Consider the following 26,877-nt stretch of genomic DNA (forward strand, 5'->3'; position numbering starts at 1 on the left):
TCTACTTCCTGCATACCATGTGTAAGGCACTTAACTTCTCTAGATTTCTTGTTCCTAACTGGTAAAAGCATTGTTTATAGGCACTGTCGTCGGATAAGAGTTGTGAGCATTGATTCATTTAATAGATTTGAACTCCTTAGGACAAATCTTGGTCCTCAATATTATTCATTATTTCTTAAGGAAACCCCGTTTGATTTCCAGAATGCTAGGTCTTCAGAAATACCCCTTTGTCTTTGTTTTGTTTTGTTTTGACTTTTTTCCTCTAGTAATTTTCATTTTGCAAACATTTCCCATTTAATTAAAAAAAAAATTTTTTTTTAACGTTTATTTATTTTTGAGACAGAGAGAGACAGAGCATGAACGGGGGAGGGTCAGAGAGAGGGAGACACAGAATCTGAAACAGGCTCCAGGCTCTGAGCTGTCAGCACAGAGCCCGATGCGGGGCTCGAACTCACGGACTGCAAAATCATGACCTGAGCCGAAGTCGGCTGCTTAACCGACTGAGCCACCCAGGCGCCCCAACATTTCCCATTTTAGATAGATAGCTGTAACTGGGACCTCTGATTAATGGTTTGTTTTACTCTTAATTGAGTTGTTGTATCTTTCAAACTCTATAAACGATCAAGGCTGCAAGAAGGCCTGGTTCAAGGGACAGTCCAAAGATAGAAGATATCTAAGAAGATTAGTATGCCCTGTTTACTTGGTTGTGAAATATTCTGTAGCTGATGGATGGCATGATTTGCTCACGAGAGTTAACAATCTTATATATACATCTGACACTCACAATCAGATTAGGCCCTAAAAGGGGAACCTTCCAGTGTACCTCATCTGCACTAAGGAACACAGAAGATTTAAAAGTAGCATTTGTCATCTCTTGGTTGCAGGACCGGGGAAAGAATCAAGCTAATTTCCACTTCTCGCTCTCTTAGAGAGTCAATAACATGCTTGGTGGAGACCCACCCTGAGTGAGTAGTCCTGGGGCAGAGATAGCTCCTCCCTGTTGTCTGGATATTTGGAGAAGAGCTGTTTTCCTCTAGCAGGAGATGAGTTTAGGGAACTAAAGCGAGGTGTGATAAGATCTCACCCTCTAGATCGGGGGAGTGGATGGGTTGTGTGTAACCTGATATAACCTAATCTCCATTACGGAAAGCTAGAAACACAGGACTGAGCAATCAGGGTCTAGTAATATGAGGAAGACTTGGAGCCTGAATTCAAACTTTTTGAAGCTACCCAACCAGATGGTAATGGTTTCTCACTTGCCAGGAAAGAGCATGTTCTTAGTTTTACAAGTGACAAGGGGTGATTTCTGAATTTCTGTAAAGAGAGCACTGATTCTCATGAGAGTAAAGGCAGCTAGAAAAGTTGTCTGAAGAACTGTCTTCATCTTAGCCATCTATCTATCTTCCGGCTTCTGCTTCCTGGAGGAAGAGTCCTCTGGCCTGTGAATAATGTCTTAAAAACAGAACAAAACTCTTTATTGAGGTACAACTGGTGTATAAAACACCATCATTGTTTTAAGGCTACCATGCGAAAAGTTTTGACTTATATACACAACCATGAACCATCATCACAATCAAGATAATGAACAGAAACATCACTCCCCCCAAATTTCCTGCCCCTCCTCACCCCCATCCCCATTACCATAAATTATTGGTCTGCTTTCTGTTGCTATTTTATATAAATGGAATCATACAGCATGTACTTTTTCTGTCTTCTCTCACTTGGTGTAATTATATTGAGATTCATCCATGTTGCATTGTCTGCGGACGGTTCATTCCTTTTTATTGCTTGGTGGTAGCATTCCTCTGTTTGGATACGTTACAATCTGTGTATTCACTTACTTGTTAACAGACACTTGGAGTGTTTCCGGTTGAAAGCTATTACGAATAAAGCTGCTATGAACGTTTGTGCACATATGCCTTTGTGTTAACATATACTTTTATTTCTCTTGGGTATTTACCCAAGAGTGGAATATCTGGGTCATCGGTATGTATTCAGATTTTTAAGAAACTGCCAGAATGTTTTCCATTTCACATTCCCACCAGCTGCGTATGAAGGTTTCTATTCTCCACATTCTTGCCAATACTTGTTATGATCAGTCTTTTTCATTTTAGCCATTCTGATAGGAGTATAAAAGAATCTCATGGTCTTAATTCGCATTTCTTAACAACCAGTGATCTTGAGTACCTTGTCACGTGCTTATTTCTAATTGCTACATCTTCTCTGGTGAAGTGAAGATTCAGCACATCCAATTATTTTTCACATGTATTACTTGGGTTGTTTGCTATTTTGTTATTGAGTTTGGAGAGTTCTTTATGTATCCTGGATACATGACTATTATCAAATATATGTTTTATAAATATTTTCCCCCAGTCAGTGGCCTCTGTTTCCATTGTCCCAAGAGTGTCCTTTGATGAACAGAAGTTCTTAATTTCTTCCTGTTAGAATGCCAGAATGACTTCTTAAATATACTGCAAGACTCTGTCATACTCTGGGGAGTTGGGGCTTTGTCCTTTACACGGCTATATGTATCTCTGAGCCAGTGGCTATTATGTATTGTTATAACCCTAATGGATAGAATACGGTGACCCCTCTCAAGAAATATCCCAGTGATCCATTTGTAAAGTTTATGCTTTTCCCGGAAGTTTATTCTCTGCTGAAGTAGAGTGTTGGTTCCTATGAGGCAGGGGTGAGGCATTTATCAGGTACACCGTAAGGGTTCCACCAAAACTAGTAACAGTGAGTCATTTTGGAATCTTCAAACCAGTGAATCAGAAGAAAATGAAAGAAGGTACTCTATAGAACTCACTTTCTTCGAGGAATTAGTATTGCTCTTAAGTGACAGGGGTGTAAAGGATTATGTCAGGAACTCATGGGATTCACCAGGATGCCTCCTGATGTTTCCATGTCTCGTAATAACCACAAATAGGTAAATGGAACAACCGTGGCCTGGAGGAGGCATGAAACCAGAGGCTCAGACCTCTCAAAGGAGAATGTCTGGGCTGTCCTAATGGAGAAGAAATTGAGACAATCAGAAGTACTGAGTGAGGGTGCGTGGAATCTAAAATGGAGCTTAAAAGAAGGAATTGATGGATACTATTGAAGCTTCAGAACAACTGTAGCTGTGGGTACCATTGTTTGTTCCTCTACTGCAATATTTTTTTTTTTTGAGAAGTTTTCATGTGAAAAAAGGCTCTAGCGTAGGAAATGAGTGTAGTTGAGCAGGACATGATTTGGCCAACACTGGTCACTGACCAACCCATGTCCCACAGGCCTTGTTTCTAGAGCACACTCTTGATTCTTTGCCTGAGGACTTTCTCCAACCCCAGAGAGGTAGGTCCTACATATGTACATGGCAGGAAGATATTGCCAGGGAATTAATAATTCCTGAGAAGAGCTTTTAAACAGCGACAGCTAGGAGTTGATATATAAATATAGTTCCTAGATTTTTCCTTCTAAACTAAGATCCACTTCGTATACAGTTGGAACTGGCTCACTAAGGTATATTTTACTGGTTGCATTTTCTTGTTATGGGCTGAATTGTGTCCTCCTAAAGTGTATATGTTGAAGTTCTGATGCTCAATACCTCAGAAGGGGATTGTATTTGAAGATAGTGTCTTTTAAAGAGCTAATTAAGATAAAATGAAGCCATATTTTATGCAATCCAATTGTCACCGGTGTCCTTATCACAGGAGGGTTAGGACACAGACATATACACAGGAAAGACCATGTGAGGACACAGCAAGCAGGCAGCCATCTACAAACAAGGAAAAGAGGCTTCAGAGAAAGTAACCCAGCTGATACCTTGATCTTAGACTTCCAGCCTCCTGAGCTATGAGTAAATAAATTTCCGTTGTTGATTCTGTGGTATTCTTTTATGGCAGCCTGAGCAGGCTACCCCTGCTATCTTCATTTGACTATCTTCTATCTTCTCTTCCTCCCTACTGATGTTTTTCTTCGCTTCTTAAAAAATAGACACACAAATCCTAATTCAAAAAATTTGCCTTTGATAAACCAAACCCTGGATAGTGCCTTATAAAACAAAAACAAAAACAAAAACAAAAAAAACACCATGATACCCAGTCACCAAGAAGAAAGCAACATCATTAAAAAAAAAAAAAAGATTGAGCGGTAGGTTGATTTAATCAGCATTCAGGTAATAATGAGGTTGCATTAGATTTTTACTATGTGTCATACATTAGAGTGTGCATTTTGTATCGCATTACATTTTGTCAAGTTCACCTTGACACAAGCAAGGGAGACCTAGTACATTCAACAGTCAAAGAAACTTAGATTGGACCCAGTGTCAGATGGTATGCCACTACTCACCCAAACTATTTGCACAAAGATTTTTCACTTGAATAAACTGTCAACCCAGAGGGAAGTACAGTTTCTAGGAAGGAGTAAGTGGGTAACAACAAATTCCTCTCTGAGGCCTAAGAACTGAAATTGGCTCAAAAATGGTAATACCGTCCCAATGAAAAGAGGTCTATTAGGCCACGGAATGCTAATATTAGTATTTGCTGGTCACCTGTCAAAGTAAGCACATATCCGTGCTAATTGTGTCTGTGTATGTGAAAGTGCGTAATAAAAGACATGGGGAGCAGGGGATTTGTAGAAGATTCCTAGCAGATCTGTCTTTGGTTGCCATCATGGATCCAAGACGCCCTGGTGTGGTAAAAAATGTTTCGATGGTGTCTCATGGATGAGAGTGAACCTGGTCTATGTCTTGAAGCACTAAATCTTCGTAAGTTTCAGGTTGAGTCAGTAAGTCTTGATAAGGATCTTCAGAATGTGATCTGATCAAGCAACTTAGTGCAGAAGCCTAGAAATAGGACATCACAACATCTACAATTACTTCAACCAGATTTTCAGTGATTTTTATTTGATCTTGTAAGTTTTTTGCTGCAGTGCTCTGTATAGCCCACTGATCCTCAACTGGTGGTACCTTTACCCTCCAGAGGATATTTAGCAATATCTGAAGACATTTTGGTTGCCAAAATTGGGGGTGGGAGAAATTTTTGACATTGAGCAGGTAGAGGCCAGGGATGCTGCTAAACAGATCATGTCCCCTCCTCCCTCCCACCCCCCCCCCCCACCCCTCAACACGTAATTATTCATTCCAAAATGTTTACAATGCCAAAGCTGAAACACCCTGGCCGGCCAATGTTTTCACAACAGCCTAGGCAGAGATAGGGCAATTCTAGCCATGTCTGGAACCACCATAAAATACATTTTTTTCGGTGATCTTGTCAGGTATTTATGTAGCCAACAGTCCGTGCCAGCATCTACAGGGATTTGAGTAGTAGCAAGAGAGACGGTCATTCCATAAAAAATGATAAAATGCTATCCATGAACACAACGAGATATGTCCCCCTGACTTTTGTCCTAGGGACATGGAAACAGAAATATCAGTATGACATTTTGCATGTAGCAAAGGCCAACCATTTACGAGGGCTTTGCAGAATAAATATGGAGGAACACACATGTGGTGATGTGGGAGACTACATATACATGTATGAATACGTCTGTGCGTGTGAGCACATTGACGTGTTGGGGTGTGTATGACTGATGGGATTCCATGAAAAATTATGAGGTATGGAATTAATATTGAAATCACACTTACGTGTTCCTAGAGCTATTGTATCTCTTACTTGGCTGCTACTTTTTTTCTTAAGTATTTATTCGATCTATTATGACATCCACTTGTTAAAGATATGGGAAAAGCCACTGTTTCCCCATCTCCCAACACAGTAAATGTAATACATGTTCAGTATACTTTAGATGGATGAGTAAGAAATACATGTGTGAGTGAATGAGGGAAACTGACTATGAATGAAGTATCTGTGCAAAGGAATATTTCAAAAATGGAGTGGCTGGTGAATGTAACATGTAACTGTTGTTCTCTAACCTCCCATCTCCCATCTTGCCATTAAGAGGGTTTTGGGGGGGTGTTTGCTGTTGTTGTTGTTTTTGCCAATTCTCTATACAACCAGAGATTGAAGTTAACTATTAACACATCTGATTCTTTGTGATGCTTTAAATGCTTCCTCACCTTCTCAATAAAAAAGGCTACTCACCCAGCTGATCTCATTGCCATCCACGGTATAAGTGAGCCCACAGAGTGAGAATGAAATAAAAATCTGCACACAAGTCAGTATCATTTGAAGGATCACAATATTCTACAGAAGAGAAGGGCAAGAATTAAGATTTCCCCAACCAGCTTTAGTCTGCAATGTGCTCATCCTGGTTGTCCGGGGGGGGGGGGGGCAAGGGGCCAGGGTTAGTGGATATTTTGAGGACAATGCACTTCCTATCTAAGATATGCCCGTTCCATTGAGACACAATATTGGATCTGGCACAAACCTTGCCTCAGCGAGCAACCATAAATAAACTCCTACAGAAACAAATATGAGTTATAGGAATTCTAAATGGCAGAGCTCTGCAAAAGAACTCCCTTAACATTCTAGAGTTAGTTACTCCTATTTCAGCCATTTTTTCATACGCATTGGTCAAACACTGAATACACCAGGACTTTTCTCTCTCTCTCTCCCTCTCTCTCTCTCTCCCTCTCTCTCTCTCTCTCTCTCTCTCTCTCTCTCACACACACACACACACACACATTCATACACATACACACATCATGTGACTCAACTTTACTCACAGAAAGGATGGATTTACTAACATTCCATTGGTCTTTTATTTTTTTATTTATTTTTTAATTTTTTTATTTTAGAGAGATAGAGAGAGAGCATGGGGAGAGAGGCAGAGGAAGAGAGAGAGAGAATCCCAAGCAGGCTCCACACTCAGTGCAGAGCCCGATGCAGGGCTCAATCCCATGAGCCTGGGATCATGACCTGAGCTGAAATCAAGAGTCAGATGCTCAACTGACTGAGCCACCCAGGCGCCCCTCCATTGATCTTTTAAATTAACATTAAAATGACTCAGACCAGCTCCCAAATTTTGTATCATTTTCACTACCAGAAATCCATAGGCCAGTCCTCAATGTTCCAGATCAGGTCCCTCCTCTCTGGGCACACTGATCTGTGAGCAGTCTTTTTATCATTTTTTTTTTAGAACAGCCCATGTTCATCAGAGAAAATCTGGAATAATAAGAATACGTGTTCTTAAAATGACACACAGAAATGCACACACATAATTCTGCAATTCTGAAATCAGGTTGTTTCACTTTTTTTTTAAAACAAATGTCATGTTTATATTTATTTGTTTTCCTATCACTTTTCAACGTTTAGAAACTTCATCACAGGCTTTTAGTCGCTGAGGGCTGAGGTAGCTGAAAACAAACATCACGTGTGAAGACACCATCCAACAAATTAGTACTTACAGTTATAAAAGATTTAACCAACGAACATGCCGGTAACTCCCAGCATTCAAGTAAGACTATGTCAACTAAATTCACGGAGAGAAGAATTATCCCAGTGCTTGAAAGTAGTGTGCTGATAATGTTAGCTCCAATAGTGACTTCGATCTGGAAGAGAATAAAGCCTTTAATGGAAATACTCAGGGCCTTTTGTATTTCCAGACACATCTTCTGCAGTACCCTGGAGGCATGCCCTGGCTCTACGGGCTAAGGTAAGGGATCCTTCATGAGGAATTCAATTTCCTGTTTTACTGAAGCAGTTTTTTGGCAAGCCACTCTACATCATGGGAGAGAAGGGAAGAAGTGATCCTCCAGAAATGAAAGCCCATGGAGCCAACATCATGGGGGTTCTGTTTGTTCTGATATCACTGGTAGGAGTGATTTTCAATATGTCCACCCTGAACTAGAAGCTCCCTGATACAAACACAAACGTGCACCCCTCTCCATCTTAGCCTTCCAAAATGCGTCTCTTCAACCATTGAAACAAGGATCTATCTGTAAAGACCCCCCTCTTTTGCTTCTTACTAGGCTAAAATTCAGACAGTTGGATACTTTCTCCTCTTTTTTTAATTTTAATTTTTATTTATTTTGAGAGAGAGATAGAAAGCAAGTGGGGGAGGGAGGGAGGGAGGGAGAGAGAGAGAGAGAGAGAGAGCGAATCCCAAGCAGGCTCTGCACTGTCAACACAGAGCCTGACACAGGGTTTGAATGCATAACCCATGAGATCATGACCTGAGCTGATGTCAAGAGTCAGACGCTTAGCCAACTAAGCCACCCAGGCACCCCTGGATAATTTCTTCTCTTAAAAAAGCTAAGTGTATGTCTCATTTTCTAAAGAATTAACAGATGATTGAAGAAAAAGTTGCAAGCCAATGAAATAGATCATTGAAGAAAAAGTTGCAAGTCAACGAAATAGACTGGAATATCCAAATCTTGTTTTGGTTTGGCCTCCTGTAGAGAGTCAGAGTCAACAGTTCTTGTTAACTCATTAAATGAGCAAAAGGGAAACTGATACTCACCAGAAATTTTGTTTGTTTTCTTGTACATGAGATGGTCAAAGATCCAGACATGATGAACTGTTCATAAGACAGGAAAGACATTAACGGGGGAGAACGCTTTCCTATCCACATCACCCACCTCCACCTTGGATGACTTAACCTGAACCCCACATCTCTCCCAGTCCAAAAGAATATTCCTAAAGAACAACGCATTGAATCGAACCAAGTTGAATGTGTGTCCATTTGGGGCATGTGGATGGAAGAATATTGACGTGGAGAGAAAGTGAGGCAAGAACTCAAGGTAGATGCCATTGACCGTGATAGAGTTGGATAGGATGGATGATTCTGCCCTACACACCCCCATCCTACCCCCATCCTGACCTATCCCAATTTATTCCAACCTGAAAGTTCATTTGCTTTCTTTAATTTTTTTAAACGTTTATTTATTATTAAGAGACAGAGAGAGACAGAGCATGAGCAGGGGAGGGGCAGAGAGAGGAGGAGACACAGAATCCGAAGCAGGCTCCAGGCTCTGAGCAGTCAGCACAGAGCCCGGCGCGGGGCTCGAACTCACAAACCGTGAGATCATGGCCTGAGCCGGAGTCGGATGCTTAACCCACTGAGCCACCCAGGTGCCCCTCATTTGCTATCTAAAGTACACCTGGATCCTCTCAAGTAGGAATGATCTCTCCCTTCAAAGGAGGGAGCATGGGACTCAGGAGCATTTTTTTTTTTTCTCCAAACACTTACAATTGGTCCTGAGGCTGCTTCCTCACTTTCTCTCCTAACAAATTCCCTATCTACTTGGCACAGTGCCTCTAACAGAGTCTAAAAAGGAGTCTCAGCTATTGTCTACAAAAAGTGAGGATAAACTAATTACATATATTTTTCCTTTATTTACAAGTTCTAAATAACTTCTTTGATTCCCAAAGTAGTTCAAACAGATATACTCACAGATGCTGCAGCCCAGAACGGGTAACCAATATAAAAGCAGAATAAAAGATTCCTGAAGTCAGAGTGCCAGTAAAGAAAAATCTCAATGATCCCAAATAAGAAACATTTCAGGCCAATCATTATCTGAGCTACCTGGAGGAACAAAAATAGAATACAGGGGGGAAGTGGAAAAACTCTCTACATTCCAGACTTTTCTCCCTCGATCCCAAGGCCACATATGAATCGCATTTTATCTTTTCCACCTTCACTGGGTCTTAAAAATAATCCTCGGAAGAGTGAAATCCAAAAAAAAAAAAAAAAAAAAAAAAAATGGTGTTGGTTTCCCAGGCCCTGTGGATGGATATTACCTCATGGGGCTATTATATTTGGGCACAAACATCCCATTTGAACTCTGGGAGCCTGAAACACCTTCAAAGCAAAACATCTGACCTAAGTGTACTCCCAGATATATTTTCCTACCCACTTTTTACCCAGTCTTATGAGCTGGCATAAAATAATTCACCCCCAATAAAGTTGTAGACCATTTAATTTTCCATACTCACCCCCTAACGTCTACAGGGCTAAAGGTAACTTACACCCAGGGATTGCAGATTCTTTTTAAGGAAATCACGCAGCTTGCTGTGTACACGTTGAGCTAAATCGGGTGCGTCTGCTCGTCCCACCTGCGCACTTTGAATTTCATTTGTTGAAATGCCCCCAGCAGTCCCCTCGGTAGCAACGGCATCACTCATTCTGTAAGAGACCTGTACTTGACGCCTGGATGCGGGGGGGGGGGGGGGGTGGTTCTGCAACCCTCCAGGATGGAATCAATGGAATATGGAATTCTGGAGCACAGCAGTGGGAGACAGGCAGGGATGGGGAAATAGTACCACGGGGGCTTGGACAGCTTCCTTACACTTTCTAGAAGCCCAAGATGTTCACCACTGTAGAGCGGACGCCTCTGTTGTTTCTGACATATCTGCAAAAAAGAGCTGTGGATTGGACTGGAAGAATGCATACCTTAAGGTCAGGCACACCCTTGCGTGAATCGCGACTTCCTGTTATTTGCTCGGTGGCTTTGGACAATTCAGGTACATTCTCCGAGTTTCTATTTCTTCAGCTGTGATTTAGGAATAGCAACGTTTCTGTGACCTCATAAGGATTTTCTCACGTCATGTTAGACAATTCATCGAAGTTATTTAATAATCTGCAACGTGATGCACGTTTCCAGTTCGTTTCTTTTCTCCTCAGAAAAGAGCAATTTAAGCTTTCCTATGAATTCTTTGTATCATTGCCTAAAATTTCCATATGATGAATTTTTAGAATAGAACAGAATGGATCTCACTCGATTGGTCTTTTCCTCTAAGCCTACATTACTTTTTTTCTTCACAAAGCCATACTATTTTTCTGTATTTAACATAATGACTGCATTATAAGATTCTGAAAAAACAGAGAAAAGTTCACATAAAGGTACATTAACCACACACAACTAGCAATATTTGCCTTCATTCCAAGTCTTTGCTGATACACATAAATGGTTTTTGAGAGTTTAATTATGGTTTACATGCACCCTTGTCTCTAAATGTTTTACACTTCACATTATATATTAAAAATCTATCCAAGTGTCGGTTAATTATCACTTTTCTGTTTGCACAATATTTTAAAAAAGAATAATGGTATGATCTATTAAGCATTTTCAAGATGCCATATATGTATATTTTTAAATTTTATTTATTTATTTTTGAGAGAGAGAGAACACAAGCCAGGAAGGGGCAGAGAGACAGGGAGACACAGAACCCAAAGCAGACTCCAGGCTCTGAGCTGTCAGCACGAGCCCGATGCAGGGCTCGAACCCACAAACCGTGGGATCATGACCTGGGCCAAAGTCAGATGCTTAACCGACTGAGCCACCCAGGTGCCCCTAGATGCCATATATGTTTTAAGTGACCTATTTTTGTTACTGTAAATAAGTATCCCTTTAACGTTCATATTCATAAATTCCCTTTTGTGGGATTATTGGATCAAAGCATAAGGATAAGAGCAAGTCTTACACATCCTAAATTCCATGCCAAAAGGTTTTATCTATTTACATTGTCATTAGAAATACCTGGATTATCGGGTTATGACACCCTCAGTGAAACACCTCTCTTCTAACGATGAAATGAACTGCAGAATATTTCAAGTGAAATATAAAAAGTAGTAGCAAAATGTTTCATTTTCTGGCTGACATCCTAGTATACCAGGTTTTCTTGATCTCTGTTTCTTCAGCATCTAGAACAATCGCTCGGCATCTAATGGGAGAACATCCTTTACTTTTTAAATGAATTAATGGTAAACAATGAAAGGAAGATTGGAATCTATTGCTGACCTTGTCAAACAGAAACAAGTAACACTTTAATGGGTAAATTATGAATTCCAATGCAAAGGACGGACAGAAATTAAGGGTGGTGCATGTTGCTCTAAAAGCTTCCTGAATTACTTCCATCACACACTTGCCTCCGTGTAAACCTTTCTGTGTATCTCAAGAGTTAAAAAAAAAAAAAAGTCATATTCAGCCTCTGATGAAGAAGATAATCTTATTTTTCAAAACTCTAATTGTAAGGGGCGCCTGGGTGGCTCAGTCGGTTAAGCGTCCGACTTCAGCTCAGGTCACGATCTCGCGGTCCGTGAGTTCGAGTCCCGCGTTGGGCTCTGTGCTGGCAGCTCCAAGCCTGGAGCCTGTTTCAGATTCTGTGTCTCCCTCTCTCTGACCCTCCCCCGTTCATGCTCTGTGTCTCTCTGTCTCAAAAATAAATAAACGTTAAAAAAAGTAAATAAAACCTTGTCCTCTCATGTGTATTAACATGCATATACCTACATGTGGTAAAAGTCTTACATGGATGGGAAGGGAAAAATAACGATTGTCTCTGAGTTCAGAAGGAAGGAAAATGAGCTGGAGGCTCAGGGCTGAGGCTCCAACTCTGCCTACAAAGTTTTATTAATTTTTTTTAAATTTTATAACATTGAAGCAAATGAAGCAAAAAGCTGGCCCTGGGCAATAGATAACGTATTTGTAATCATATTATCTGTGCATATATCCTTAGTAAAACAAATGACAGTAAGAGAAAATACTGCCACAGAGCCACTGCCAAGCTGGCAGAGAAAGACTTTTCTGCTGTCTCCTCCCCTCCCTGGATCCTCACTCTTCCAGCTTGGATCTGCTCCCAATCCAGGGATTTTGCCTATCCCCAGCCCAGACTCAAGCCCGGAATCATTGCCAAATTCAGCCAGAATATATACAACCAAAAATGAGCTGCACCTACCCTGATGTCTATCCCAGGCTGCCGGTGGGTTTTAAGTAGCAAGCTGTTCTGGTTTGCAACCTTGTGTTTCATATCTTTCATGGAGTTGCCCCCTGCCCTTGGCCCTCTGTGGAGAAGGATTGTTATGGTAGAATTGTTACTCTAGGCTTCTTTATTTCCAACTTTAGGTTAGATATAAGGGCGGTAAAGATAAGCTAGCCTTAATATTATCAGAAGATAATCAACAATCTACCACACTCAGAAACAGAGATAACAGCTTTCTGAACTCTTCTGATGGTGCATATTCCACTGTATCGGTTTCCACTTGATTCTTTTATTTAGACCCAAACTCCCTGATTCGCGTTTATATTAATAGTTCTGTTTAATTCTAGTTCCGTTCTTAAGGTGCCCCTACCAAAAAAGATGCCTGCAAACGCTGGCCTCTTCTCTGCCAAATGCTTTTTCTTCTTGCTGAGAGTATGCCTTTGAAAGGCTAAAATGTTTCCTTTTCCTTATCTCAGACATCTGAGTGTGACACCTATAGATCCAACGTTTATCAGAGGTATAGTGAATAGTGCTCAGAATTTCTTTTTCAGTCCTTACATGACAGACACAAGGATCTGCTTATTATCTATATATTAGAATTAAAAAAAAAAAAAGGAAGCTGAGAATTGATCCAAGATCACACAAGGAGTAATTAGTCAAACCAAGTCTGTCCAAACCCATGCCTGTGTTGTTGGGGTTAATTTCAGCAAGCCTGAAACAGACCTGAGAGGTTTTTCGGGAGTACCTGTGGGGCACTGACCCTTAGTCAAGGCATGGACACATGGATTCATTGTGTTGCTCTGTAACCAGGGGTCTGAGGAGTTTCTGGGTGGCTTGTGCCAGCTTGTCAGCATTATTTATTGATAACAGTGTGACTAGTGATGTGTATGTGGCTTCAGCGAGACCACAGAATGGTATGTTATTGGGGCTGGTTGCAATAACATGCCCATGTGACAAGCCAAGTATAAGAAGCCCCCAAACCAATACAATTTGGTCCTGGTCCTGAGATTTTCTGTTGGGATTCCTTATCAAAAACAAACGTGCATCACAGGGGGAAAGGGAGGGCAATTGGAACACAAACCCGTCATTATGGACCCCTTGCAATGAGGCAGTCATTAGCTGGAACACACATTTTTAGTTTAACGCTGTTGCTATATCGTGTCCTAGTCCTGCAAAATAGATCTCAAAGTGGGACGCATAGTCCATTTGGATCCTATGAGTCTTCTTTAGAAATTAAACCCTGGGGCGCTTGGGTGGCTCAGTCAGTTGAGCGTCCGACTTCCGCTCAGGTCATGATCTCGCAGTTCGTGGTTTCGAGCCCCGCATCAGGCTCTGTGCTGAACTCTTGCTCAGAGCCTGGAGCCTGCTTCAGATTCTGTGTCTCCTTCTCTCTCTGCCCTTCCCCTGCTCACGCTTTGTCTCACTCTGTTTCTCAAAAATAAATAAATGTAAAAAATTTTTTTAAAAAATAAAAAGAAATTAAACCCTAACCGCTACCACTGGAACATTGGGCATCAGAAGTGACATTGCATTGAAGACCCAGATTCGTCTTTAACTAAAAATATTGCTAAGGATTTATTTATAAGTAAAAAGGGTGGTTTTGATAAAGGGAATGCCCAGGTGGTTACTGAACCCCTTCGATTTGAGGTGGCACAGGCTTTAAAATCAGTTGCTGATAATAGGACTTCCCGGTATAATATGGAAATGATAGAAACCTGACCTGGGGATCTAGCAAAATGGATGAGTAAGGAACTGCAAAAGAATGGCAAGTCAGCTGAACATTCCTTTTTAGTGTTCCTGCTTAACAAGACCAAGAGTGAGCTTTTCCCTCTTTGGCCAGTAGGAGGAGCGCCAGCCAAAGGAACCGGGACAAATCACACCGATCAATTGTCTACATCTATAAAAACGGCTCCTAAGAATTTAGTGTATAATGGACTAACGGAGAAGTGCATCATTTACACTCAAAAGAGGGCAAATGCTCTACTGTCCTTCCTTTGCCTTGTGATGGTCAACGCCTACTGAAGCCATGGAAATACCTCAAAAGCTGGCGGCTTCAGAATGGCTCTACAAAGACTCTATGAAACAAGCCCCCCAGGTGAGATGCCTCTTGCCTGGGTTATGACTGACACTGTGATAAAAGAGGTATCACCAGAATGGGCATCTTATTTGACTTTGCCCTTGTGACCTCAGGAGAATGGAAAAAAAATGGCAGTCTTGAGGCACATTATTCTGTAGCTTTCCTTTCTTCTAATGAGACCATCCCCTCCTTTCATTTTTTTTTTTTAATTTTTTTTAAACGTTTATTTATTAATGAGAGACAGAGAGAGACAGAGCATGAGCAGGGGAAGGGCAGAGGGAGAGGGAGACAGAATCTGAAGCAGGCTCCGGGCTCTAAGCTGTTAGCACAGAGCCCAGCGCGGGGCTCGAACTCACGTCCCGATGAGATCATGACCTGAGCCAAAGTCGGACGCTCAACCGACTGAGCCACCCAGGTGCCCCCCGCCTCCTTTCTTTTGTGAAGAAGTTTATAATGGATTGTTATTATTTTTCTTTCAGTATCTGATATATTCCAGGGAAGCTATTTGGGTCTGAGCTTTTCTTGGTGGCAAAGTGTTTGAATATTATTTCAATTTCTTCACTTGCTATAGATACATCCATATATTTCTAATTCTTTTTGGATCAGTTTTGGTAATTTATGTCTATCTCACAGTTTCATTTATTTGTGTAAGTCGCTGGCATAAAATTGTTCGGAATTATATATAAGGGCTTTATAATGCTTTTAATTTTTGTAGAGTTGGTGATGGGTCTCCTCTTCCATAACTGATTTTGATAATGTGTGTCTTCTCTCTCCTTTCTGTTTGGTCTGTGTAGCTGAAGTTTGTTAATTTTCCTGGCATTTTCAAAGGACTAACTTTGCTTTCCTTAGTCTTTCTTCATTATTTTTCTGTGCTCTAGCCTTAATTATTTCCTTATTTCTCCTTCCTTTGGATTTAGTTTTCTCTCTCTTTTTCCTGTTTCATGGGAGGGGGCTTAAGGTTATGGATTTGGGACATTTTTGCTTCTGATATAAGCACTGAAAGCTATAAATTTTCCTCTAGGTCCAGGATTAGCTGTCTCCCATACATTTGATGTTTTCTTTTTTATTCAATTTAAAATATTTTCCAATTTCTTTTTTTTTTAATTTCTTTGACCTATAGTCAATTGAGAAGTGAGTGATTTAAATTTACAGCTATATTGGGGATTCCACAAAGTCTCTCTGCTATTGATTTCTTGTTTAATTCTGTTTTGTTCAGAGAACTTTATATTATTTCAATCTTATAAAATTTATTGTCTTAAGTTCCAGCATATGATCTATATTTGTTTTCTATTGTTGTATAACAAATGCATTACTACAAATAATATATATTATAGTATGTTAAGATTTTTAAAAATATTTATTTATTTTTGGGAGAGAGACAGAGCATGAGCAGGGGAGGGGCAGAGAGAGAGGGAGACACAGAATCTGAAGCAGGCTCCAGGCTCCGAGCTGTCAGCACAGAGCCTGACGCGGGGCTCGAACCCACGAACTGTGAGATCACGACCTGAGCCGAAGTCAGACGCTTAACCGACTGAGCCACCCAGGTGCCCCTATATTAAGATTTATCTTATATATATATATGTGCATCAAGTTAAGTTGGTTAATAGTGTTCAAGTCTTTTATTTCCTTCTTGATTTTCTGTCTAGCTTTCGTATCAATGATTGAGAATAAAATATTGAAACCCACTTGCAGTTGAATTCTTTCAATTCTGTCAGTTTTGGCTTCCTATATTTGGGGGTCTCTGCTGTTAATTACACCTTCATTTACCCTTGTTTCTTCCTGCTCTGTTGACCCTTTTATCATGATAAAATATCCCTCTTTCTCTCTAATAATGTCTCATATTAAGGCCTATTTTATTTCATAAGAATATAGGTATTCTAATATGGTTTCACTCTTATGTGGATCCTGAGAAACTTAACAGAAACCCATGGGGGAGGGGAAGGAAAAAAAAAAAAAGAGGTTAGAGTGGGAGAGAGCCAAAGCATAAGAGACTCTTAAAAACTGAGAACAAACTGAGGGTTGATGGGGGGTGGGAGCGAGGGGAGGGTGGGTGATGGGTATTGAGGAGGGCACCTTTTGGGATGAGCACTGGGTGTTGTATGGAAACCAATTTGACAATAAACTTCATATATTGAAAAAAACAAGAATATAGGTATTCTAGCTTCTTATAGTAATGGTTCGTGTCTTTTTGAAGATACAAATAATAAATTATTTCCAAAAGATGCATTGTCCCCTCTCACTGATGACATATGCAGACAAAGTTTGCAGGTGTGATTTTATACTGTCATATTAGCTGCCCACAGGGAAATTCTCCATGGACACTGAATTATAACCCTGGCTTGCCTTTTCTATTTATTTGGGGGGCTCGGGGGCGGGGCAGGGGTGGGGAGGGAAAGCATTTCTCTTTATCACCACTGGATGTCAGTAGAGTCACCTGTGCAGAAGCTCTGAAAAATGCCTTTAATTCTAAAATCTTCCTTGGCAGCAAAAGGAAGAGAAAATAAATTGCTGCAGTCTGAGATTCTCTGTTTAGAGCCCTGTACAGACACTCTTGGAGGAATGAAAGATCTTAGGAGATTAATCAGTTTCAAAATCCAGAGGCAGACAGAGATTCAAATTGTTTAGAGAATCAAGTTGGCGTAAGGGAAAAAGTTGGTGGGGGGGGGGGGGTGGCGGTGGTGGAAGAAAATTGAAAATAAAACTCAATGGAGCATTTTCTATGTGAAACACACGTGTTTTCAATACATCTTCAGATCTCAAGGTAGACGCCAATCTCATTTCACTCAGGCTGGAGGGGCGTGGCCACTTAAAAGACACAGGTGGTTAACATGCTGGTTATGTTGAACCAATGGTAAGAAGTGACTTTGAGTGTTGCCTAAAGGGCTGGCTGCCTTTTCTGAGAAAGGAGTCAAAGCTAAGAGAAGTCTAGCTTTGGGAAAAGCCCTCAGGGAACCCAAGGATAGGTTGGGGACCCTCCCCAAGCAGAGAAACCCACCTTATGATTGATGAGAGGATTGGAACTTTCAGTCCACCCCCCTGGCCTCTGGAAAGAAGAGAGGGAAGAGAGGGGGTAAAAATTGAGTTTTATCACCAATGGGCAGTGATTTAATCAATCATGGGTATGTAACAAAGCCTCCATAAAACTCCAGAACAGGATTGGGATAGCTTCTTGGTAAAAACAAAGAGATTCGGGAAGAGTGGTCCTCCACAGCCTTTCCCATTCCTTGCCCTCTGTATCTCTTCCCTATGGATTTTCTAGAGTTATATCCTTTTATAATAAACTGGTAATAGTAAGTGAAACATTTCTCTGAGTTCTGTGAGCCACTCTAGCAAATTAGTTGAACTAAGGAGGGCTTGGGAACCTCTACCTATAGCCAGTGGGCCAGAAGCTCAGGTGACAATCTGGGCCTGCTACTGGCATCTGAAGTGGGAAGAGGGTGGTAGGGTCACAGTCTAATAGGACTGAGCCCTTAACCTGTAGTGTTAGATGCTATCTCCAGGTAGAATTGAGTTAATTGTTTGGTGGTATTGATAAAATACACATCACATAAATCAAATAAAGATTTTATTTTGAAGCCAATTACTTACAGAGCTCCTGAGGTTTAATTGTAGGGGGCTTGTCTACATGTAGTGATGAGTAAAATCCTGTGAGGGAACACTACTGTCTACTATGAAAGAGTCGGAACACCACCGTAAGTCAGTTAACTCCTGTTGGCGATTAAGGGGGACAGGAAGGAGTTGTCTCCTTTACTTCGGCATGATCACTAAATCACACAATCCTATCTAGGTTTTTGCTAAATGTCTGACTATTTGGCGGTCTAGTCGATGGTAACTTACACATCTGTGCTTTTACCTAATGCCAAACCAAGACCCCCCCTATTGAGCACATATATTCAGCAACAAGAAAACAAACATATACATTTCCAGTGCTCATTACCTAAACGCTACATTTCAGGGAACTCAAACTTTGCTTTCTTGAGTTTCTCTGGCTGGTCTTCATACAGTATCATAAAGCCAAATTTCTGATGACTATTTCCCCTAAGAAGTTACTAGTTCTTCGTATCCAGGGTCACCAAATGCCTTTGAGGGTGTGCTGGATTTATTCTTGCAACTCTGAGGCAGGAAAAGCACACGCTAAAAGAAACAAAATATGTTAGTTCTTCAGACTTCACTAAGGTTCAGCTTAATATATACATCTCTTGATGTCATTTCCTCCAATCTGTGTGTGTGTGTGTGTGTGTGTGCATGTGTGTTATACAAGATGAGTGTAGCATGTCATTAAGCTCTTTAAATAAGTGCTGCTCATCAGCTCAGTATTCATCCTGCTTTCTGTAATAAAATTTTGGATAAATCAAGGCTTTTTAATTTGGTTAAATGAAGCTGTGAGTCTATGGTGGTGGGAGGGTGCTGTCCCATGGAATTTGAAACAAGTTTTTAAAAGTATCTTTTAGGTGAAAAAAGAATTTGAAGATCACAGGAAGGTGAAGCCAGAGCAAAGGACATTTGCCAAATGCAGTCATGTGCAAATATCTTTCACTGAGTCAAGACTGTTAAGGAGACTGGGGCTGTCTAGGGAAGACACAAGCCAAGTTCTAGGGACCCAAGCACAGCACGGACTCACACACAATGCCAGGCAGGCCACTTAACTTCCAGGTTTCTGCATTTACAAGACAGGAGACCGAACCGGTCCATTTTTCAGGTTCAACCATTCCATTTGGTTGACCCTCGGCCAGTCAGCTCCCCAGTCGTTATCTGCTTTCCTCATCTGTCTTCCATCCCCATCAAACCAGCTCCGATGTGTATCTCATGACCGACAACTGCCAGCCCGTCAGTCACCCTAGCTGACATCACTCAACACAACCCTGAACCTGAAATACACCTGGCAGGACTCGGGAAGGCCGGCCAGCACACTCACCCCGGGGAAGTCAGAGTGAGCCTCTTTCCACCAAATCACGGCAGAGAGCGCAGCCAGGCAGAACTCCAGCGCCGTGTAAATCAGCATCACAGACAGAGTTCCCTGCAGCGGAGGAAATACAAGATTGGCGGTGCTTGAGTCAACTGAAGCCCTCATCCCTTGTTGGGCGGCGACTGTGGGGAGGAAGGCCTCAACCATCACAGAGTGAAGAGCACACTGCTCCTGTCCAGCCTAGCAACTGGCTTAGTTTAACCCCTTTGCTTAGTTAGACCCTTGAGAGGGAGGATGAACTGTAATTACATCAGCTACACATAATCCACTTTGTGCACCGTACGTCTCGCTCGGAGACATAGCTGTATCTGATTACATCGTTGACGCAGCTAGTGGTATAATAACTCCCAGGGCTGGGAAAGGCCAGCTCCCATTCTTGCCTCAGCCTCACCTCTACCGCTTAAGCAGCTGAGTGAGCCCGAAGTCTCTACTTCTCTAGCTTGTTTCCTCATTTATCAAATGTGCACCATGATACTTCCTTCTCAGGGGGATCTGAGAACCAATGAAGTTTTGACCTCATTGGTGTAAGTCCTTTGTGAAAGTCAATATTAACACCCCCTCTGGATGGGCTTTCTTAGCCTTTCTTGATGTCTGTGAGAGTTAGAAAGAACAATCAAGGCAATAAACACAGCATAAACAAAGCCGCCACCCTCACTGACAAAGCCAACCAACTCAAAAACGATGCTCCACCAAGAGACTAGGTTCTACCATTTCTGTCCTGAGGCAGCCTTCATGCAGACCCCGCGAGATGATAGGACAGGAGAGCAAATGTGACTGCACGGACTTCTCGTCTATTTACACACAGTGGAAGAGGAAACACAACTCGTGGACGTTAATGAGAAATTGTCCTAGCAAGCAAGCTCACCATAGTCCCTTTATTTATAAAGCAAAATTATCCCTCACCAATTCAGACTTTATTCATTATACAAATCCCTCCTCAACTTCTCTCCAGGATGATTCTCACCATGAGCTGATGATCATATCACGAACCTGGAGAGAGGCAAGTTCCTTGGGCCAGCTCCATAAGGAGTGGTGTGCAAGCACGTGCTTGACCAGCTCTGGCCAGCCTCCAGCTGTGTCCTTGACATCACCCACTTTTGTGACTGCAGGACAACAGATATTCTGGAGCCCCTTTATTCGTGTCTTTCTCAGGGTTTTCTGACCACACACATACCCTTCAATGCTCCAACCTAACACATTATTTCTATTAGCTAAGCTTCATTGCTTTCTTTTCCCTAACAGTGGCAATTGTTATCAGTTGCCATTCTCCATCCTCCTATATATATTTCTCAATTTAATAAATTCCACCTCTGTAAGTTATAACAAAGAGCAATGATGCTGCTTTCTCACTCGATCAATACTGTTCATCACTGCGGTCACCGGAAGGAGAAGCCCTCACCTCCAGGGTCACACTTCCTACCCTCTACTTCTCAGTGCTCGGCCTGACGTCTGCTCAGGCCAAGTTAACACCCTAGTACACATACTTTCCATGCTTCCTGATCACTTACATCTTCCTGCTGTCTTTGCCTTTCTGAATTTACCTTTCCACGTGCCAAGATTTTTGGTTTGGCAAACTCCTATTTTATGACTCTAACAACAGAATTACTTTGATTATTAAGAAACCCTATCAAGGTAAGTTTTAGCTTTTCCTTATCACCTTTATTTGTCATTGCCTGTTCTACTCCATTTCATTGCCCCAGAGCCTACCCTGTCATCTCAGTCGGGCAGTGCCCCCCTCTTTGGGAAGACGGAGCCTTGGCCTTCCCCCAGATGCCCAACCCGGAAAGAGTTAGACAGATTCTCAAAAGAAGGGGTAACGACAAGTCAAGGCTTTCAGAAACCTCATATGACTGGAACAACCCATCTAAAAAATACTTACAGTCAGAGTGGTTTTGGCCGTGATGCATTCTTTGTCCATATATGGGTTAATATAATAGTTAAATGTAGTCCGTTCAGGTTTTCTTTGCTCTTTGTTGAAGGTACACTTCCGAAAGGCAGGATCCACAGCATCCAACGTGACAGAGAGGAGAATGAAACCCACCAGAGCACAAAGAGAGCTCAGAATGTTTGCAACCACGCTGCTCTGAACCTGACAGACAAATGCTGAGTTAAGAATCACTTCCGATGAGCAACCAATGTTCTACCATCCCTCTCTGCCAATGCATTGCAGAACCTTACTTTCTAATCTGTGTCCTTCAGGAAGTCTAGCGTGGGTAGACTTAAACCTGTATGTCTCCCCAGCACTTAGCAACATCTCTGAACCTAGAAGGTACATCTTGGCTAGGTGAATGAATAAATGAAATGTTTCTCCCCACGTAGGACTTCAGTAGGTGACAGAGAATATTCCTCTCCTGAATTCTTTACCCAGGACTGATGGCGGGGCTTCCTGAGGCCGTGTCTACAGAATCCCCTAAAAGGTATGACCAAAGGCAGATGTGATTTCTTTCTCCCCCAACTCATCCAGAAACGCCTGGTGGAAGCATCAGCCACACAGAGGAGGCAGACAAAGCAAGGTGCTCCTCCTTGCACCCCACCTTCTTCAACGCCCACCCACCCAGATAGGAATATGGGGACATAGTGTAGTCAGGCTTAGGTGAGCCCTGGAGTGGACAGACCCAGGGCTCTGTATGAATGAGTGGTCACACCCAGAGCTCTGTATGAAGGAGTATATAGAGAGAGTTCTAGTCTTAGGCCCGAGGATGGTGTAGCATGTGAGTGGCAGGGTGAGGCAGAAGGTCAGACTGGATGTTAGGAAGCTGACATCATGGTAGTAGCTTTGCCTACGACCCTCTCAGTTTTCCTGAGTGCTCCGTTCCCCAGTTCCATTTTCCACTCTGGGTCTCGTTTCCACATGTACGAAGTGAGTGAGGGCAACAAATACACTGAGCTCAGAGATGTGGTCTCTTCTACCCCAACTCACAGGAAAGGGGACTCGAGCGAGGATGATCCTGAAAGCTATATTTATAGGTGAGTGTGGTCCAGGGAACTCCCAGTAGCCACAAATTAGAATATCACATAATCCTGTCTAGGTTCCTCTTCCTTTAGGGGCTCAGCAGTTGGAGATTTGGGGCACAGTAGAGAATAGGCAGGACATTTTTCTCCTCCTAACCCCCATTCCCTAAAATAATGACTAAGGTGCACGCTCCTGGGCCTCCCGATAACCTGATTTCCAGAGTATAGGTTTCTTAGAATAATTTAGGTTTGTTCTGGGACAGCACTCTCCCTCCACCTCAGAAAGGGCTGGTAGGGGCGCCTGGGTGGCGCAGTCGGTTAAGCGTCCGACTTCAGCCAGGTCACGATCTCGCAGTCCGTGAGTTCGAGCCCCGAGTCAGGCTCTGGGCTGATGGCTTGGAGCCTGGAGCCTGTTTCCGATTCTGTGTCTCCCTCTCTCTCTGCCCCTCCCCCGTTCATGCTCTGTCTCTCTCTGTCCTAAAAATAAATAAAAAACGTTGAAAAAAAAATTAAAAAAAAAAAAAAAGGGACTGGTATAATGTGTGAACACAGTAGAATTCACTACAAGATTCATGACTCTGGTGAGCCTGAGTGCACCCAAAGCCCACACCCCCATGGCCTTGAGTTTGCTGCTCTGTTCACTCTGGTGTTGCTCTTCTCTGGGGTAAGGGTCCCATAAGCTTCCCCGATAATCTAGAAACATTAGTCTTTAAAAAAAAATATTTATTTATTTTGAGAGAGAGGGAGAGTGAGCAAGTATGTGCATGTGTGGGAGGGGCAGAAGGAAATGAGAGAGAGAATCCCAAGCAGCCTCTGCACTGTCGGCACAGAGCCCAGTGTGGGGCTTGATCCCACGAACCATGAGATCATGACCTGAGGCGAGGTCAAGAGTTGGCTGCTTAACCGACTCAGCCCCCCGGGCGTCCCTAGAAACATTATCCAATACGGTTGTCACTAGCCACATGGACTACTTATATTTAAAGTAAACTGTAATAAAATTTGAAGTTCAGTTTGTCTATTTCACTGGCCACATTTCCTGTTCTCAGTTGCAACATGTGACTGGCAGTGTGATTGCTTCATCTCTGCTATTCCAGTAAATTCTATAGGACAGCACTGATCTAGCAGCTTGGGGGCTAGGTAAGGGTTCCGAGTAATCAACCTCTAAAGTCTGATGAGAGAGAGAGTGAGAGAGAGAGAGAGAAGGGGGGGGGGATTGGCATTGTCCTGAGCACTCACTCTAATTTCCTGATGCCTTCAGGAGATTTTTTTTTTAAGCAGAGCTTCCAAATGGAGTTTCTCTGTTCTATGGCATTCTCACATGTGACCCCCAACATCAAACTACTTGAGGGACCTAGGATTGAGTGAAGATTTAGTGAAACTTTACAGATTAGAAACCTCCCTACAATCATCTTTCCTCTCCCTGCCACTCCCAATCCTGGCTTTCCTGGAAGAGTTAAATGCAGGAAAATTTGTTTTTTTTTTTTTTATCCAATACCAATAATTAATGACACCTTTTAGGACTCGAGAGTTTATACTCAGATCCACCAAAAGTATTGAGTTTTAGATCAGATAGATAAAAGAATGAGAGAGAATTCCCCACATAACAATTTTGACTGGCTTTTCTCAAGGGTTTGGACAGAATCCACAACACATAGACCTCTTTGTAACACTGTCACCGTCTTCGTCACTGAAGACTTAAATTTAAAGTCCAGTCACCATCAAAAGGGCATTATAAGGAGGCAGACTTTTTCTAGAATAGATTCCTGGGCACTGATCTAGAGTATAAGACAGTACCCTGAATGGAGTCTGTGACTGAGCGTGCAGTGACCAGAGGAGGGTGCACTGGACAGGAATATGGATAATCCAGACTCAGTTCCTGACTCTGATAAATATCTGCTCTGAACCTGCAAGGTGGAGACATTGACCTTGGAGAGTTCTCCCTAAATTTCATTTCGATCCATGAGTAGTGGGTCGGAGTTCTTATACTCACCAAAGGCTTAGTTGACTTTTTCTCCATGATGACTGACAGAGTTCCAGAAATGACAAACTACTCAGAAAGGAGAGACAACGGTGGGGTCAGTTTCTACATATACATGAAGCCGCAGTGTTAGCCACAAGGTGATGAGATGAAAAGTAAGGTGATCTTCAGAAGAAATGATTATTTGAGCCAACCAAGACATAGATGTAGAATCAGGTGACTCCTGCTATCCCACCCGACTCAACTCTTCCCTGGGCTATACACGCAGGGAAACATGTTCTACCATTGACCCCTTGCTCCCGGCAGACAGTGAGCTGACAGATGCACAGCCTGCCCTCCTGGCATCTTCTTCCCACTTCCACCCAGCTTGTCCTCCTAAGGATCTCTACTCACACACAAGCCTCCCATGAATGGGTAAGCAGCCTTCAAAAGGGTGGAAAACACCGGGGTAAAGGATGGAGAGGACGGAACAGATACCAAAATGATCCCCAAACTCAACACCAACACCCCGCACAGGATCTGAATAGCCTGTTGGAAGAAGAAGAAGGGAGACAGAGGATTAAAGTCAGCATTTGGAGAGGCAAAGCCTCTTTATCTCTCCCAGGGTCCTTGCACATCATCAGGATCCCAGCAAGGATACAGACACTGTAAAAGGTCTGGGGTGGGGGCTCCACGAAGATGTTGGAGGAGATGTTGCTGTGTCACAGAAAACTATAGTCTCGGGCCATCTGGCAGGTGCTCAGCAAGCCTTCGAGCATCTCTGCCTCTCTGGCTCATGGCCCTTGCTCCCGGCTCAGTGTTGGACTGTTTTCCCTGGCTCTCTCATTCTGTTACTACCAACTCTCCTGTCTCTTATGGAAACAGGGGAGATCTGAGAGCCCTCACACCGCCTTGGCACTGGTGATGTGGAAGTCCCTCCCCTCATCTCCCATACCCTGCTGGACACAACAGAGAACCTGACCCTCCGGTCGGCTCCTTGACCCCTCCAGTCCACGTCCCTACAGCTGTGGATCTTGGCTTCCAAGTGGCCAAGGTTGCCTCCTTGACACCCGCCGCAGATATTTCCAGCCCTGTGAATATTTGCCAAGCAGTTTTCCAAACATTATGTCCCACGAACCTCGTAGTACCCCACAGGATCATGTATTTGAGGCAAGGCAATGGGTCCCCCTAGGTTCTGCAGCCTTAGATCATATAACTGCAGAGATAATTCCAGTCCTACATATATCCCTCCCAGCTCTCCTCCCTTCAGTCCGCAGAGCTCTAGCAAATCATGCATGAGAGGAGAGAAGCTAACAAAAGACACATATCATCCCTGTTCTCAGAAGGGAAGGATAAAAGAGGGGAGAGAAGTTTATTTTTCTCATGATTTGTGGTGAGGGAAAAATTCCCTTCAAAAACATCAGTCAGGTTGCCTAAGCATGCAATTGGTGAACACATAGAAAAAAACATACATAAAATATGGAATTACTTATCACCATTACTCTGGTAAAACATGTAGACATATGGCTTTTTGTACTCTGATTACACTTCAAGAGAGTGATTTTGGGGGCTCCCGGGTGACTCAGTCAGTTGAGCGTCTGACTTCGGCTCAGGCCACAATCTTGTGGTTCATGAGTTCGAGCCCTGCATCAGGCTCAGTGCTGACAGCTCAGGGCCTGGAGCCTGCTTCAGATTTTGTGTCTCACTCTCTCTCTGCCCCTACCCTGCCCATACTCTCTCTCTCTCTCTCTCTCTACTAAAAATAAATGAAACATTAAAAACAATAAAAAAGAAAGTGATTTTTTATAAAAAGAGGAGTGCGCTATTGCAAAACTATGGAAACATCAACAAAGACTCAATTGCTAGTATTCAGAAGAGGGGAAAAACATTTTTAATATCATCTTAGGTCTGGGGAAGGTTTGGATGACTCTACAAGTGGCTTCCATTGGACTACTCACGAACCCAGAGTCCCTCTGGCAAAACTTAAGAGCCACCATGACATAGTCTAAAGACTACGGTTTCTTTCCTGTACCCCGCCCCCCTCCCCATCCCATTCCAGCACGTTCTGAATTGGCCTTACCCCAAGAACTTTGACCTCTGCCTTTAGCTGTTTCTTGAGGTTGTATTGCCTCTGGTTGGTGGGTTTAGGTTCCCCTGTTTGGGGGAAGCTGATGCCATTTGGTGTCAGAACTGCAATGGCCTCATTGGTCATGGACCGTGATAGCATGATTGTGCCACGAACCCTGGAAGAGAAAATAAACACATTCAGTTCTTAAAAAGTATAGAG

The 26,877-nt window shown here is 42.6% G+C and overlaps 2 protein-coding genes across 3 annotated transcripts; both read right to left on the reverse strand.

The window, feature by feature from the left end:
• Nucleotides 1-4,154: 4,154 nt before the first annotated feature.
• On the reverse strand, nucleotides 4,155-17,723 carry LOC102963876 (high affinity immunoglobulin epsilon receptor subunit beta-like). 2 transcript variants are annotated; one of them, XM_042958514.1, is made up of 9 exons: nucleotides 17,711-17,723; nucleotides 12,615-12,720; nucleotides 10,333-10,432; nucleotides 9,909-10,076; nucleotides 9,334-9,465; nucleotides 8,401-8,457; nucleotides 7,346-7,489; nucleotides 6,081-6,182; nucleotides 4,155-4,825 (listed from the first exon to the last, which is right to left on the reverse strand). In XM_042958514.1, exons 4-9 carry the CDS (start codon nucleotides 10,062-10,064, stop codon nucleotides 4,700-4,702), a joined length of 717 nt encoding a protein of 238 aa, XP_042814448.1. In that variant the 5' UTR covers nucleotides 10,065-10,076; nucleotides 10,333-10,432; nucleotides 12,615-12,720; nucleotides 17,711-17,723; the 3' UTR covers nucleotides 4,155-4,699. The 2 variants fall into 2 exon arrangements, with proteins under 2 accessions (XP_042814448.1, XP_042814447.1); XM_042958513.1 differs by lacking the exons at nucleotides 12,615-12,720; nucleotides 17,711-17,723 and having other exon boundaries at nucleotides 9,909-10,065; nucleotides 10,229-10,515.
• Nucleotides 17,724-18,321: 598 nt separating this feature from the next.
• Nucleotides 18,322-26,817, reverse strand: LOC102972971 (membrane-spanning 4-domains subfamily A member 6D-like). Its single transcript, XM_007092131.3, has 6 exons — nucleotides 26,671-26,817; nucleotides 25,005-25,139; nucleotides 24,624-24,680; nucleotides 21,561-21,770; nucleotides 19,631-19,732; nucleotides 18,322-18,849 (listed from the first exon to the last, which is right to left on the reverse strand). The coding sequence occupies exons 1-6, from the start codon at nucleotides 26,815-26,817 to the stop codon at nucleotides 18,754-18,756; spliced, it is 747 nt and encodes a 248-aa protein (XP_007092193.2). The 3' UTR covers nucleotides 18,322-18,753.
• Between the last annotated feature and the right edge of the window lie 60 nt (nucleotides 26,818-26,877).

The sequence above is a fragment of the Panthera tigris genome, chromosome D1 (assembly GCF_018350195.1).
Source record: "Panthera tigris isolate Pti1 chromosome D1, P.tigris_Pti1_mat1.1, whole genome shotgun sequence".
In the NCBI taxonomy this organism is placed as follows: domain Eukaryota; kingdom Metazoa; phylum Chordata; class Mammalia; order Carnivora; family Felidae; genus Panthera; species Panthera tigris.

Coding starts and splice junctions, on each gene's coding strand:
- LOC102963876 (XM_042958514.1), bottom strand. CDS start 10,064: ATGAGTGATGCCGTTGCTACCGAGGGGACTGCTGGGGGCATTTCAACA. Junction 8,458..9,333: donor CGTTCTGGGCTGCAGCATCT/GTGAGTATATCT, acceptor TCTTATGAACAG/TTCATCATGTCTGGATCTTT. Junction 7,490..8,400: donor GAAAACAAACAAAATTTCTG/GTGAGTATCAGT, acceptor ATTCTCTTCCAG/ATCGAAGTCACTATTGGAGC.
- LOC102972971 (XM_007092131.3), bottom strand. CDS start 26,817: ATGCTATCACGGTCCATGACCAATGAGGCCATTGCAGTTCTGACACCA. Junction 24,681..25,004: donor CATTCATGGGAGGCTTGTGT/GTGAGTAGAGAT, acceptor CTTTCTGAGTAG/TTTGTCATTTCTGGAACTCT. Junction 21,771..24,623: donor AAAAGTCAACTAAGCCTTTG/GTGAGTATAAGA, acceptor TTTGTCTGTCAG/GTTCAGAGCAGCGTGGTTGC.